Source organism: Rhea pennata, chromosome 2, assembly GCF_028389875.1.
Source record: "Rhea pennata isolate bPtePen1 chromosome 2, bPtePen1.pri, whole genome shotgun sequence".
In the NCBI taxonomy this organism is placed as follows: domain Eukaryota; kingdom Metazoa; phylum Chordata; class Aves; order Rheiformes; family Rheidae; genus Rhea; species Rhea pennata.
Genome location: NC_084664.1, coordinates 100,424,719 through 100,438,455, shown reverse-complemented (window position 1 = coordinate 100,438,455; position 13,737 = coordinate 100,424,719). Strand labels below are relative to the sequence as shown.

At 38.9% G+C, this 13,737-nt stretch overlaps 1 protein-coding gene across 1 annotated transcript in view; it reads left to right on the top strand.

Annotated features, from left to right (window-relative positions):
- Window positions 1-13,737, top strand: part of GMDS (GDP-mannose 4,6-dehydratase) — a 425,497-nt gene that overhangs the window by 348,345 nt on the left and 63,415 nt on the right. The window contains exon 9 of the mRNA XM_062570043.1: window positions 4,226-4,322. Within this exon, the coding sequence (XP_062426027.1) occupies window positions 4,226-4,322 (97 nt within the window). The remainder of the gene's footprint in view (window positions 1-4,225; window positions 4,323-13,737) is intronic.

Below are 13,737 nucleotides of genomic sequence, written 5' to 3'. Positions count from 1 at the left end.
GATCTTACTATAGAGCACACATTTGGGAGAAGGGGGCATTTAACTCACCAAAGAGCTAGAAAATTAGCTCTTTGAGCTGAACAGACTTATTTACTTTGTTATTGATATGAGTATTTATCTCTTGGCAGACCTAATAGCAGTTTCAGAACTCACAGTAATGTTTGAAGACCGTAACAATTTAATTATCTGATTCCACATTATTAATAATAAGAGGTGTGAGAGTTTCTTCTTTAGGAAAGCTGGGTGAGAATCAAATATGATGTTTTGTGGGAAATTCCACAGGTTTTTTTCCCAAAATGGGATGAAAAAAATCTCACAAATGTATTTGGAGAAATATTTTATTTCAAGTCAGTTATGTTTTTTTTCTTTTTTAACATCCTTTAAAAAAAACTTTAAAAGAATTTAAAAAACCATTCAGAAATGAAAAACAAAAATTTTTTCATTCTGAAAATATCAAATCATCCTTTTAGGCTTTTTTTTCTTTTTTTTTTTTTTTTTTTTTTTTTTTTTTTTTTTGAGTTGATAGTAATGGAACTTGTTTGAAACTTTCAGAATGTTTTGGTCTTCACAGAAGCATTAATATTCTTTGGGAAAATATTTTCTTCTGAGCACAACTGTCTTAAAAGGAAGCATTATCACCAACTCTCAGAATTTTAAGTAAAGCGGAGAGAAGAGCTTAAAAAGTTTCCCAGACGGATTGAGAAAAAAAAAGAAACAAGGGGGACCTAGCACGTAGTCTTTCTTAAAATCTTTAAACCTGAGGAGTCACGATTTACATTTTTGAAACTTGAGCTTGACAATGCTGGGAATTTCATACCAACAACCTTAACTGTTTTAACCGTGTTCCTTCAGTGAACCAGCATTAAAGGCCTGACTCATCAGAGCATTTGAGGAAATCTTTAAGTACATCCCTACATGGTAGCGTGCTTATACCTTAGATTTAAGCACCAGATAGCAGTTAAACAATCCCTATATACTTGGATGCTTTACTGAATCAGAGTTTGAGTTGGTGCCCAAGGAACATAGGAAGAGTGATTTTTAAAATTTCCCTGTGAGAGATTGCTTGCAACAGATGTCAGTGATCTCTTATGTGGTGACAGTTTTGCTGTTTGTAAAGCATCAGAACAAATGCAGTGCTCGGGCTAGTTGTATGTGTAGTAACAGTTAATAAAGCCACAAATCTGAAAAGTTCTCACAAATGGTGTCCTCTGACAGCTGTCAAAGACAAGCAAAGCATTCCTAAAATTTTGTTTTTTGAGTAATTTGCTGTTGGTTTTCAAATGTGAAAAGATTTTCCATTGGCATATATTTGATTTAAAGGGTGCATATGATGATATTTTTATTTCCTGTAAAGAGGTTGAGGGCTTTAGCTGCTGATGATTTTTGAATATTTTACAAAATGGCATCAGTTCTGCCTCCAAGTAAAGGTGAAATGAGAGGATTAATATACTTGTTCAGTTTACCTGTGCTTTTGTGAAAGGTCTTGTGAAACTACAATGCATGCTTTTGAAACGTGATCAACTTGTTTATTTTATGGAAGTTTCTGAGGTTGGTGATAGTCATGGTATCTATCACACTTAGCAACATTTATTGCCCTGGGTATTCACAAAGCTCCCATCTCCAATACCAAGGTACTCTGTGGGGCAGCAGGGATGCAGAGGGCATCAAACCTGGTTTCTCGGTAGTAGATAGCCGTCTCGTGCATCTTTCTCCGAGTGCAGAGCCTTCTGCAGTGTGGCCAATGCCTCCTGTTTTGAGAGCAAACTCGTCACTGCAGCAAGTGTCACATGCTTGAAAACTCTGGGCTCTGACAATAGCCATGTGTAGGGGTGAATTCAGTCCTCATCCTTTTTGAATTTAACCTACCCCTGATTAGCCAGACTTTCTCTATCAGGGCTTCATTTTTTTCCCTCCTAGTTACGTTAGGTTGTTTTCTAAGGAGCAGAAAGCTAGGTAGTCCTCCTGGGCTGGAGCTATCAGAAACCACAACAATGTGAGGATTCCTCATGTTTCTTCCACGATGTTAATGCAAATAAGGATAATCTGGCATCACATTTTCCAATTAACAATTCTGACTGGAATTGGGCTTAAAAAAAAGGGGGGGGGGAGTTGTTGGGTTTTTTTTTCTTTTTTCTTTTTGGTTAAAAGACAAGGGAACAGGGAGTTGGTTAAATAAATGGATGTCTTGTTCCTGGTGCCTGGTTGGCCCCAATGCAATCCCTTTTATCAGCAGTATGGTGTCCCCAGCTGTGAGTGTAGAGGTGCCAGGAGTAATTAGAAGTGCTGCTATCAAATGTGTCTCCCCCTTTGTTCACAATAAGAAGTACTTTTTTCTTGTGAACTTTTCACATTAGTGGGCTGAACAAAATGGGTGGAGTTTTCTTCTTAAGTTATTTCTATTGTTATATAACTTTGATAGGCACATTAAGTGAGTCTTTACTGGCTCTGTCGAGCTTTCTGGAGACTGTTGGGTGTTAAATGGGGTTCTCTGCTCAGTGACCTCCAACAACAACTGACGTCTCCTGATCTAAGCGCTTCCTGTTGTTTTACTGGTGACGGTTAGTTTTCTATTAAGCTCATTTGAGTCCTGCACATTTTTACCCTCTGCCCTTTAAAGGGAGGGACTACTGTTAGTTTTGGCTTCTGAGCGAAAACTTTACAGTGCAGGCTTCAAACAGAATAACTGCAAAAAAAAAAGAAAGAAAGAAAGATAATATATTAATCATCTTTAGCATCATGACATTCCTTATTTACAGCTAACTTCAGTGTGATTATTACCTGATGGAAATTATTTCAATGTAAAGTGTTCCCAGTATCAAGCATTCTACAGGTTTTGCTAATCACCAGAAGTCATGAGTGTTGCTTAAAAAATCATGACATTTAAAAGCTAGTAATGTGTATTTGGTATGTCCTTCTGCCTTTCAGTGTTTTAACCTTCAGTGGGACACAGAGGTCACATTTTCAGACCTTCCTCCTAGCCCTCAGGGCTAGAAACTCAAAAATGAAGGCTGAGGTTGTCACAGATTTAAATTCTTCTAGGAGGTTCAGGGGGAGTGGAGGTAGAAGAAAAAAAAATCAAATACGTGACAAAATCCCAAGAACAGGCAAGACTGAAAATATGTCAGTACGATTAGTAAGTGGGAGGCAAAGGGCACTTTTCTTTTATTGCTGATGACTGAAGCTAACTAGTCTAAATCACAGTGCTGATTTAAATTACACAGATTTTACTTAAACCTAAAAAAGCAAAGAATTTCCTCACTACGCTTTTGTGCCAAGCTATTTCAGAGCTCCTTGATAAACTTAGAGGCAAAAAGTAAGAAGGGTGTAGAGTTTCAATCATAATTCTGGGTTTTGTGTATTTAATGAATTAGATTTTTAGTATCAGCTGAAACATTTGTTTTGAGAGTGTCACTGAGGGGTTATTGTCTGCAAGCTTCCAGGCTGAAATCTGGCCATTTTAAAGCCAGAGTTAGTGACCTATCAAGCCATTTCTGTTCTGGTAGTGTATTCAACCCAAAATTTTAAATTAAGGCAGTTGCTAGCAGAATAGTTCATGGTACAATCAGATCACACAAATTACCACAAATTACAATCTGTTCAACATATAAGAAACTAATTTAGGCAAAGTAGCTGACTTTAAGTTCACAGGTAGTACGTATCATTTATGGTACATGTATGTGAAATACTATGTTGGTGAGGACTGAAAACTCAGAAATTATTTTTGTTTTGTTTTTTTCCAGTTAAGCACAAATTAGATTATGCAGCTTAATGTTGTTCAAAGGAGCTTCATTTCCATAAAATTAACAAACTGAAGAGTTCCTGAAAGTACTGGCCAAAATATAAGAATTAAAAATATTTTTGAGAACAATTTTAAACAACTTTGAACCAATCCACCAATGAAAAAACTAATTTTCTTATTTATTTGAAGATATATAAAACATTCTGAAATGAGGAGGTTTTATTTTCCCCTAGCATTATGTATTTAATTTGGAAGTCCTATGTTCTAGACCTTCCACTGAATCAAAAACCAAAACAGAGAGACTTCAAAAGCCATTGTTGCTCCATTCAAGTCTAAACTCTGCCTTTGTTCCTATAGCTAATGAGTTTATACTGTCCTGCAGGGAGAATTGACACCAGCCTCAAGTAAATGAAAGCAGGCCAAATGTTGGTAAGATCAGAGCACTAAAGTAATTATGGGTTGATTAAATGTTTATCTTCTTTACAGGTGGGAAGGGAAGAATGAAAATGAAGTAGGACGGTGCAAAGAGACTGGCAAGATTCATGTGACAGTCAATCACAAATACTACAGGCCAACTGAAGTGGTAAGAAAATCTCCTCTCTTAGCTTTGCGAATGAATAATCCGATCATTCAGCCAATAAATTGCTGCATTTGGCCAGGAGTCGGTGAAAATGGTTTAATGGCACTACTGTGCCAGCCTTTAGTGCTCTAAATTAGCCTGCTTATTGGCCCCCTCGCAATCAGCTACCTGGAAACAACCAAGTCCACAGCAACGTATCAGGAGAAACAGATTTGCCCTGTCATTGAGGTGACTGCTCTGCTTTGGTCACTGTCTTTGGATGGGAAAGAAGGTGGTGAGGGGTGTCAGCCCATGGGAACATCACCCCAGGGGAAACAAAACAAAGTCAAGTCAGCTTGTTGTTGCTTTTGGTATCAAATCAGTATGTGATGGTTTCTCTTTCGACTGCGAGAAGGGAAAGCGAAGGAAGGCGTGCACTGTAATATACTGTCTTTTTAAAATGCCTCCTTCAGTGTCCTAGTGAAAGTGTTCCAGCTGCACCTGGCGAGCATCCCCTGCTCAGCTTAGATCTTTGTAATTCTTGGTATCACCAAATACTCATTTTAAAAGCTCAGGAGTATGCTTGTGTGCTGTTTTGTCAGGTGTTTTGCAGGGCACAACATAATTACTTTTAGTAAATTCTCATTCACACGAGGAATCTTGACTTCCAGTGAAGCCTGCCAGGGGTAGGCAACCAGCACAGACTGCCAGCCGAACCAGACCACTAACACCCCAATTGGTGAGACAAAAAAAAAAATCCTACTTACAACTTAGGTGGGATTGTGGCAACACACAGAGCGGGTGCAGGACGGAGCCTGGCTTCTGGACGCAGGCCACAACAGTCCTAATTGTGCTGGCTGCGAGCGGGTGTGCCCAGGAGAGGATGTCCTCGACTCCTGGTGAGGGTGATACCAGCCCCGGCGGCTGCTGACACAGCGTCGGCTGTCAGTCCAGGCATTCAGTAGTGCTGCCTTCAACTTCCTGCTACAAGCAAGGTGTGACAAGAGCACATTTGTCTTGACACAGATTGCAGGGTGGGAGTGGGGAGCTGCGTGTGTATAAATGAACATCAGTTCTGAAGTGGACATTCAGAGGGGAATAGAGACTTTCATGTTACGCAATTATTCAAGAGGGCTGGGCCTGAGTATCAGAATCAAACACTAGGAAGTCATTAAGGGCTGTCTGTCATTCTGTGCTTTGGTAAGGTGTCAGAATGATAAGGAGGACACAGAGACAAAAGGACTTGCCAAACAGGAAAAGGACACTTGACCCAACAAGTCTGTGCTTTATGAGACCCATTTTCCTGCTTTGTCATACTTCTTACTCACAAGTACCTATTTACTCTTCAAAATTCAGGAGCAGTACATAGCTGTTTTGAAGCCCTCCGCCACATTCTTGTGCTCACCATTTTCTGCTGAGGTAGTTTGTCCATGGTCTTCCCTCTGCCCTTACTGGTCCCCTTTCTGGAACACAGTTTATGGATTTTAAATTCAGCTCACTATACGCTTACACATTTTGAGACAGTGCATAAACATTGATTTTTCAGGAACACTCATGCGACTTCTAATAGGTCTATGTGTGAGTACAGGGAGGTACTAGAATACGAGTGGAACGTGCCTTGAAAAAGGCACAGAGGTATGAAAATCCAGCCTTACTGATTTACCGCAAATCCTCTCTTGAGCTAAACTCCCTCCCACCCTCTCTAACTCCATCTATAAAAACAAGAACACTTTTATGCTCCTGAAAACATTACATATGCCTCAGTCTAAAAATATTTTAAATGTCATAGCTGTGTTACATCCTGTGGTAGTCAACTTCTCCATAGTTGGAACTGGATACTTTTTCAGGTGAGTTTCTCTACAAGGCCATTTCTCTCCCTCCCTCCCTCTCTCCCCCCCCCCTCTCTCTCTCTCTCTCTCTCTCTGTCACACACACACACACACACTCATACACACATGCACAAAGCTAATAAATAGGACTGTAAACTCAGTAGAGAATTGGTGTTTATCTGAAATTATCTAATCTGTTGTAGGCTACCTGTGCTTTCCTTGCGCTCCATCTCCCTCTTCCACTAACCCCATCTTTTCTTGGCTTTAACAAGCTCCCTGCTCTGTTATTGTGGAACCCAAGAAAGCTCCTCTAATAAGTCAGGGGCAGAAGCACAAAATGAGTTTTGAGGTACCTTTGTCTTAAGGAACATGCAGATGAACTGTTAGCATCTATATAAGTCCTATATCAACAGTGACATGGAAAAACCTATTAGATGTTGTCATTAACGTGTTGGAGGATACAGAAGAAGTGGTATTTTCTTGGCCTATGAAAGGGCAAAGATTGGTCTATCTTTGTTTTGTTTCATTCCAAGCTGGCTTCACCTATCCTGATTTACAATGTTTTATTTAATTTTATAAGTTGACTCTACACACTCTGTCATACCTACATACTCAGAAACAGGAAGACGCATGAGTTCTCGTGATATAGGCAAGAATATTCATGTATGGTGTGAAGGACAGGGACACCTCTCAGATCCTCATTACATCTTCTGAGTTTCTCTTGACTGAAAATAGTGAACTGGTTTTTGGACAGTTATTTATATTTTTATACCGACTATATTTCTTGTATAGTGCTCTCAGCCATACAACTTCTAAATGGACATTTCTTTGGAGATTTTTCTCCAGTGGGAAGCAATAAAAACACTCAATCTGATTTTAACTTTCATTTTCCCTACTTGATGCAAAGAGAAAAGATCCAGCCTAAATTGTCAAGTATGCAACACTTCTCAAAACTGGTAAGATTTAGAATTGAGTAGGTCTTGAGACTGTTACATCTGCATGGAAAATAAGGGAAGTGACATGATTCTAAGGTTTCCAGTCAACTTAGTGTCTACCCAATGGAACTAAAGTCCCTTTCTAGGGCATCTCAAAATGACTGTCACTTTTTTTAAATTACAAACTTAATTTTATTCCTGATCAAAGGAAAACAAACTTTATCTATTTCAGTCAGGGAATCACATCAGTGCACTTGAAAAAATGCTGAATAAAATCTAATCCATGGCCAAAAAGCAAGGATATGTGATGACGGAACTGAAATGGAGTGATTGCACATGTCCCCTCTTTCCACCCTCAACAAGATTGTTGAAGGCAAGAAAGCCTGAAGTTGACAGTTTTGAAGGAGGCTTAGCCACATAAGTTAACAGGAATTCTGCTGTTGAATCCTTGCTGGCATAGCAAATCCAATGCTCAGATTCTCATGTCTTGTTTGGAAACATTTCTATCTGCCTGTCTCTCTAAAATTTAACATGATATTCTGGAGAGTGAAAATAAATATCATTTAATCTTGTATGCAATCAGTTCAGACAGTGCCAATACATTCATTTGAAAACACATTTGTTTCCTTCAGTTAGTGATCCCTAGGGTCAAGGCCTCCTATTGAAAAGCTTAGCTGTACCGAAGAAGAAACCTTGAAATGTGAGACTGTCTTCTGGTCAAACTAAGTAGACTCTTTGAATGCCTTGACTCTAAATCTCTTCACTCTGCTTTTGACTGCTTTGGGGCCCCCTGATATTTACTGGCCTTGGGAATTATTCCTACTAATGCTTCTAATGCCTGTCTCTCTCCTTCCCTCCTTGTGTCTTGCTGACTGCAGCCTTACTGGTATCATTTCTTTTGGCTTGCATTGTGTTCCTGTCACTATCCTTTCTGACCGCTTTTTAAACTGTATTTGGAGCCTGTAAACTGATGGCTGCAAGACTGGAGACTTGAGTCTTGGAGAAAAATCATTATTTTTGCCTTTCTTAAAATCAGCGGTTTTCACAGGAGCTTCATCGTAAGCTTGCTTTTTATACTGAACCTGATAAAAGTATGAAAGATATTGTCACACATTTTGCAGACTCTTTTAGCACGTGGCAAGTAATGGCATAATTTGCTTCCGTTTGCTGCTCTGGACATGTAAAGATAAGTTTCACTACAGCTTAGTCACCTGTAAAATGTAGATCCTTCTGAGTATAGTCTCACTAGCTTTTTCTATTTTTGCTACAATCAGAATGTTCAAGTCGCAGGCAGGTAACATAATCCATACTTGGATTTAAACAATGCACTTGGCTTTCACAAAAATAATATTGAGATTAATATTAAAATTAAATTACAATTTAAAAACTAAATTAAATGAGCCATCTCATTCAAGTGGAAACAAACCATCCTGCAGCACAGGATGTTGGAAGAATCAGACCTCTCAACCTCTGAAGCTGGATGTTTGTTAGAAAGTTTTGACCTGTCTTAAATTTTCTTATCTTTCAGCAAGGTAATTAATTTGCTGTCCTCTCCTCTGTCTCTTTTACATATATTAGAAAAAAAAGAATGATTCCAAAATGAACAGCATGACAATGATATCTGAAAAAATCAAATGAGATGATTGAGCAGAATTTTCCCTCCAAGGATAAAACAATCATTGCTTCTAACCAAATTATGCCTGTTGAGATATCTGAGTAAAATTGCTTACTTCATTTCACTGCCATTTTCTGCAACAATGAAGATTAATTCCAAGTCTCACTGATCTGATTTCTCATCATAGAATTTAATATATGCATATATCTATAAAAGAAATTTAATAAATTCTATCTTTTTTTTAAAAAAAAAAAAGAAACCTTTGAACAATATAGAAACGTAGGATTTTTTTTCTATCTCTGAATCTCATGTTCTGTGTATGTTACAGAGAGTTCTTCCCCTTCCCTTTCACCTGTTTCTGTGTGTATTCTACAATTTGCTTAGAGGAGGAAGCATAGGTTGCCTTAGTGCATCCTATATGTTATGGGCTGACATGGATGTATCTAAGAGGATACAGCAGTGCAAATTTCCTTTCTTTAAGCAAGCTCTAGAATCCCTGCCACAGTGAGAAAATGTCATACTAATATTTAAGCAGTTGTCTAGCCTATTATTATTATTATTATTTTTTTAAAAAAGGTATGCTTCTTCCCTTTGTTATATGCCTTAAGCAACTAAGCATATTTATCCCAGTCCTTTCTAGCAAGGATATAAACAAAACCCCATCTAATGACTAGTAGAATAGTTCATGACAGTGCAGCGTCCAAGGATACTTTGTCTTTTTGGAATTATTTCTTCCAAACTGTTCTTTCCAACTTCTAATAGGTTTCATATTCCTCCTTACTAAGTTGTTTCTTTTATCAAATAATTGTTTGCTGTATCTAAATATCTATAGAGGCATATAATTTTTTTCCAAGTCTTCTACATCTTGCATACAGTAAACTTTACATCTCTGCTTAACTGCATATGGCCTCAGTTGCCCTTTTTCCTTTTTAGAATTAACCAGGACAGCTTTAAATTTCAGTCTCTTCAAATGTTTTTTAAAAATTCAGCTTTATGTTTCCTGTGTTTCATAGGATTCCAGTAAAAATTCCTTGGGGTATATCACATTCTCCCAAAGTCAGCTTTCTTAAAGTCAAAACTGTTTGTGAACTCCTCTAAGTGTTCCTGCCCTAAAGAGCATTTAAGATCTAATGAAACCATGATCGCAAACCCTAAATGCCGTGAACTTCCACTTTATTTTTCATACAAGCTTCATTTCCTACTCTTAAGTTCAGAGCAGCCTGGGACTGTAAACTACTCAGACATCTGTACAAGGAAACACGTGCTTCCCTTCTACAAGGATCTTTTTGCTCATCAGTGTCAATATGTGGCCTATACTAATACTCACAAAAATGAAGTGGCAGCATTCAAGGAAGAACAACCTTCAGATAATTTTCCTGTCTGTTTTCTTCACTGATAGTCAGGTAAATAAGTTCCAAGTTGTCATGATTCTTACAGATTTCTCTTACCTGTGGGTTCTTTTTTTTTTTTTTTTTTTTTTTGTCCTGAAAATGTACGTCAACATCTGAAAACGACTGTCTTGGTAAATGATTGCTTCTATTGTCCTTAGTCTCCTCCATGCTGACTTTGCTGCTGCGTCAGCCAAAATATTTATATCATTCCTTACTTCAGACTCAACATTATCTCTGCATTCCTTTGCCACCCTCTTCCTTTTATTTGTCTGTCCTGCTAATAAAATCCGCAGTAGATTTTTTTTATTTTAGTTGCAGGCTTTACACGTCAGGTGTTTTGGAGATATTACTGAGAACATGTATGTCAAATTCAACTGGATAAAAAAATGAAAAATAGTAATTTATCACTGTGTAACATCTTCTATAAGGCACTAAGTTCTTAACTTATTTTTAATGTTTCTCAACAAGCATGTGAGGTAGGTAAAAAAATGGTATCATTGCTTTTCTGTTTCTGAAATAAATTCATCACAGAGAAGAAAGACTACATTACTTGAGTGAGATCTTGAGGCAGTGGCAGAGTTAGGAAGAGAACTTAATGACATTGTGTTTTGCGCACACACCAACATTTCTAGTGAACACAAATATTCCTCCACAGATAGCATTTTACTGTGTATTCTTATCTTGACTTTGTCTTAGTTTTTCCTTCAAAGTTTCTACTTTCTCAAGGAAAGGATAGGAAGAATATTTTTACTTCCAGGTTTTCCTCTCAATATGTCATCAAAGCTGAGTATCTTCAGCAGGTTCATGTCCAGTCTTGCTAACTGTCTTGTTTAATCCTCTTAACTCAAAAAAATTAGCAAGAGTCCTAGTTTGCCTTCTTCTTCTTCATTTTTTTGGGGGGGGAGGGAGTAGCTACCTATTATGTACCCTTCAAACACTCCCACTCACATTTCTGACTTTTTGCTTCATAACTAGCTTGTTACATCAGTATTTGACAGCCACATGCAGTAATGCAATCCTGCTGGACACCACTGTTTACAGTCCTCATACACTGTGCTTTGCAGATACTCTCTCACTTCTCTTTACATCATCCTGCTTCTCCTTTGCTGTGCCTCCGACAAAACTCTGGCAGCTTCCACAGCTGGCTCTGTTTCTCTTCCTCTTTTACCACCTCTTTCCCTGCTGTCATTCTTGAGGTTTTGAAACCAGCCATGTGTCATCTGTGACCTTCACATCTTCACTGATCTTCCTGAGAACATCAGCCTGTCTCTCTAAGTCTGCTCCCTGATCCCGTAATACCACAACTATCTGACAATACTTGCCAAAGGAAAAGGGTTTCCTTACCTCCTTGGATCTAAGTTGAACTGGCTTTGTATCCTGACTATTGCACCATATGTTTACTTAAAGAACTCACAGTTTTTATTCGGGAATGTTTGGACAGCTGAAGAAATCTGTGACTGACTTCGGACAAAGCAATTTTCTGCTCTGGATAGGTAAATAGAATTGTGAGCCCATTGAAAAGCTGGTTTATAGATAAAGCTGTCATCCAGGCAGGGCATCCAGGGTCCCTATTTTTTCTTCATCTCTCATTTTTCTAAACGACACTGATGCATAGCAATTAGTGGCAATCTTGGATGTAACAGATCCAGGCTCAACTCCTGAAAATAGATTTTTAAATTAAACCTAGGTGAAGAGAGGATTAGGACTGAGGGAGACGTGAATGAGAATAGAAGGCTGTTTAGCTCCTTAATTAGGCCCTGATTCACCCAAGCAACCAAGCAAGTGCTTCACTTCAAGGGCATGAATATTTAATAGGGCCAGTTTCCATACTGCTAAGAGTATGCTTACGTGCACTGCTGGCTGTTCATATTTGAAGCAAAGCAGTTCACCTCTGATGAGAACTGAGATGGTCAGCCCAAATGTGTGTGGGAATTCAGGAGATGCCAACTGATTATTCCCGTCTGCCTGCCCCATTGCACATAACCTGGTACCTGGGAGAGAGGAGATGCTGGAATACCTTAAGACAGCTTCTTTAGCCTAGATTCTGGTAGCATGCCTGTGCAGACAAGGAGGGATTAGACCAAGTTCATATAGTTTTTATTTTTAACCAACTGCTCCTGCAGTGATGCTTCCTGTTCATAATTCTTCTTTGCTTTCCTGGTGGTGGTAGGGTCTTACCTCCACCTCTCCTCTTATTCATGTTTATTCATGCGTGGAAAGTCTCTCTTTATCTCACCTCTTATCCCCTGCCCTCCCCCTTCCCTTCGCATGCCATTTGGCTTCCTCCTCCCCCTTGTTATCTACGCCTGTTATCTCACCCTCATTTGGATCATCCCGTGTTTTCTTATCACTGCCTGTCCCATGCCTGTCCCCTACAAACACTCCTTGTGCTGCAACAGCTGTGGTGGGAAATGCAAAGCTTCTTAAGGGAAGCAACTGGGGGGCGATAAAAGCCTGGAACGTGCAAAAGCCGTGACAGAAGCCCAGGCTCACACCAAAGATGCATTCATGACGACTGCTGAGTATTCCCTCCTGCCTACCGTCTCCACTACCCTCAGCCTTTTCCCAATTCGATGTATGAGATTAGATGTTTGAAAGAGTTGAATTACGCTTCAGACCAGATTTTAAGGTGCCCAGTACCTCGCAGCAGGCTAGAGTGCTGACAGAGCTCTCAGCTCAAAGTCATTCCCACAAGCACCGGCTTAGAGCTGGACTTTCTGAAGACCTTGATGTCAGAGATGGTTGAGGTCACTTACAGACCTAATTGCTTATTCTCATTTAAAAATTGGGGCATGTCTGAAGATCTATCTCCTTTTTAGAAACTATTATTTTTATCTTACAGGGTATTTTAAAAAATATAAGTCAAGCAATATGTTAATAAAAGTGCTCACATTTTGACTCTATTTTCCACCCTGTTATAACTTTATCTTTCATGTATGTTGTGCTAACTCAACTCTTGCAGTGGTCTTAGAATGGCAGCCCAGAACCATAAGTGAAATGGATTATATGAAAAGAAAAATGACTTTTGAATATGGAGGATATGAGCCTGAGGTGAGATTTCTTTCAGCAAATCTGGAATCAAGGACTAGGCTTCTGTGTCTAATTACTCCAACCTTTGTAAGAGCTAGCCTACCTTGTGCTGTTTGTATTTGGTTTTATGAGTCAGTGGGTGCACAGGAAAATGACAGGCACATTCGTGTGTTGCTCTGAAATGCCATGAGATGGTTTTGGTGTGGTTTGGGTCAGCAAATGCCTTGGTAATCAGCCTTTTCAGTATTTAACTCTTCCAGTTAATGATGTTTGGTTGGGGCATAGCCTGGATATGCCGTGGCACTTAATGTTTTTCATGTCAATGTTAATTTCTTGCTGCTGAAGATGTCATCAGAGTGAATGCAGTTGTCCTCGTGAGGGACACCCCAGGGCGGTGTGATAGGACCAAAGGACCGTATGGATACAGTTGAGAGGAAGTGCATAAGGAAGCAGCCAGTTCTGAGGAAGTGTGAGGGTTTGGAGGTTTTACTCCAAAAGTCTGCATTTTATGTCTTTTTTTCAAGTGTTTCACAGTTCAAACATTGCAATAGCATTCTTTCACATTTTTCCCTTTGGTTATTTGAAGTTTATTTCTCTTGAATGTTGAAAATTTTAAATTCATACTGAGGCAAAAAACCT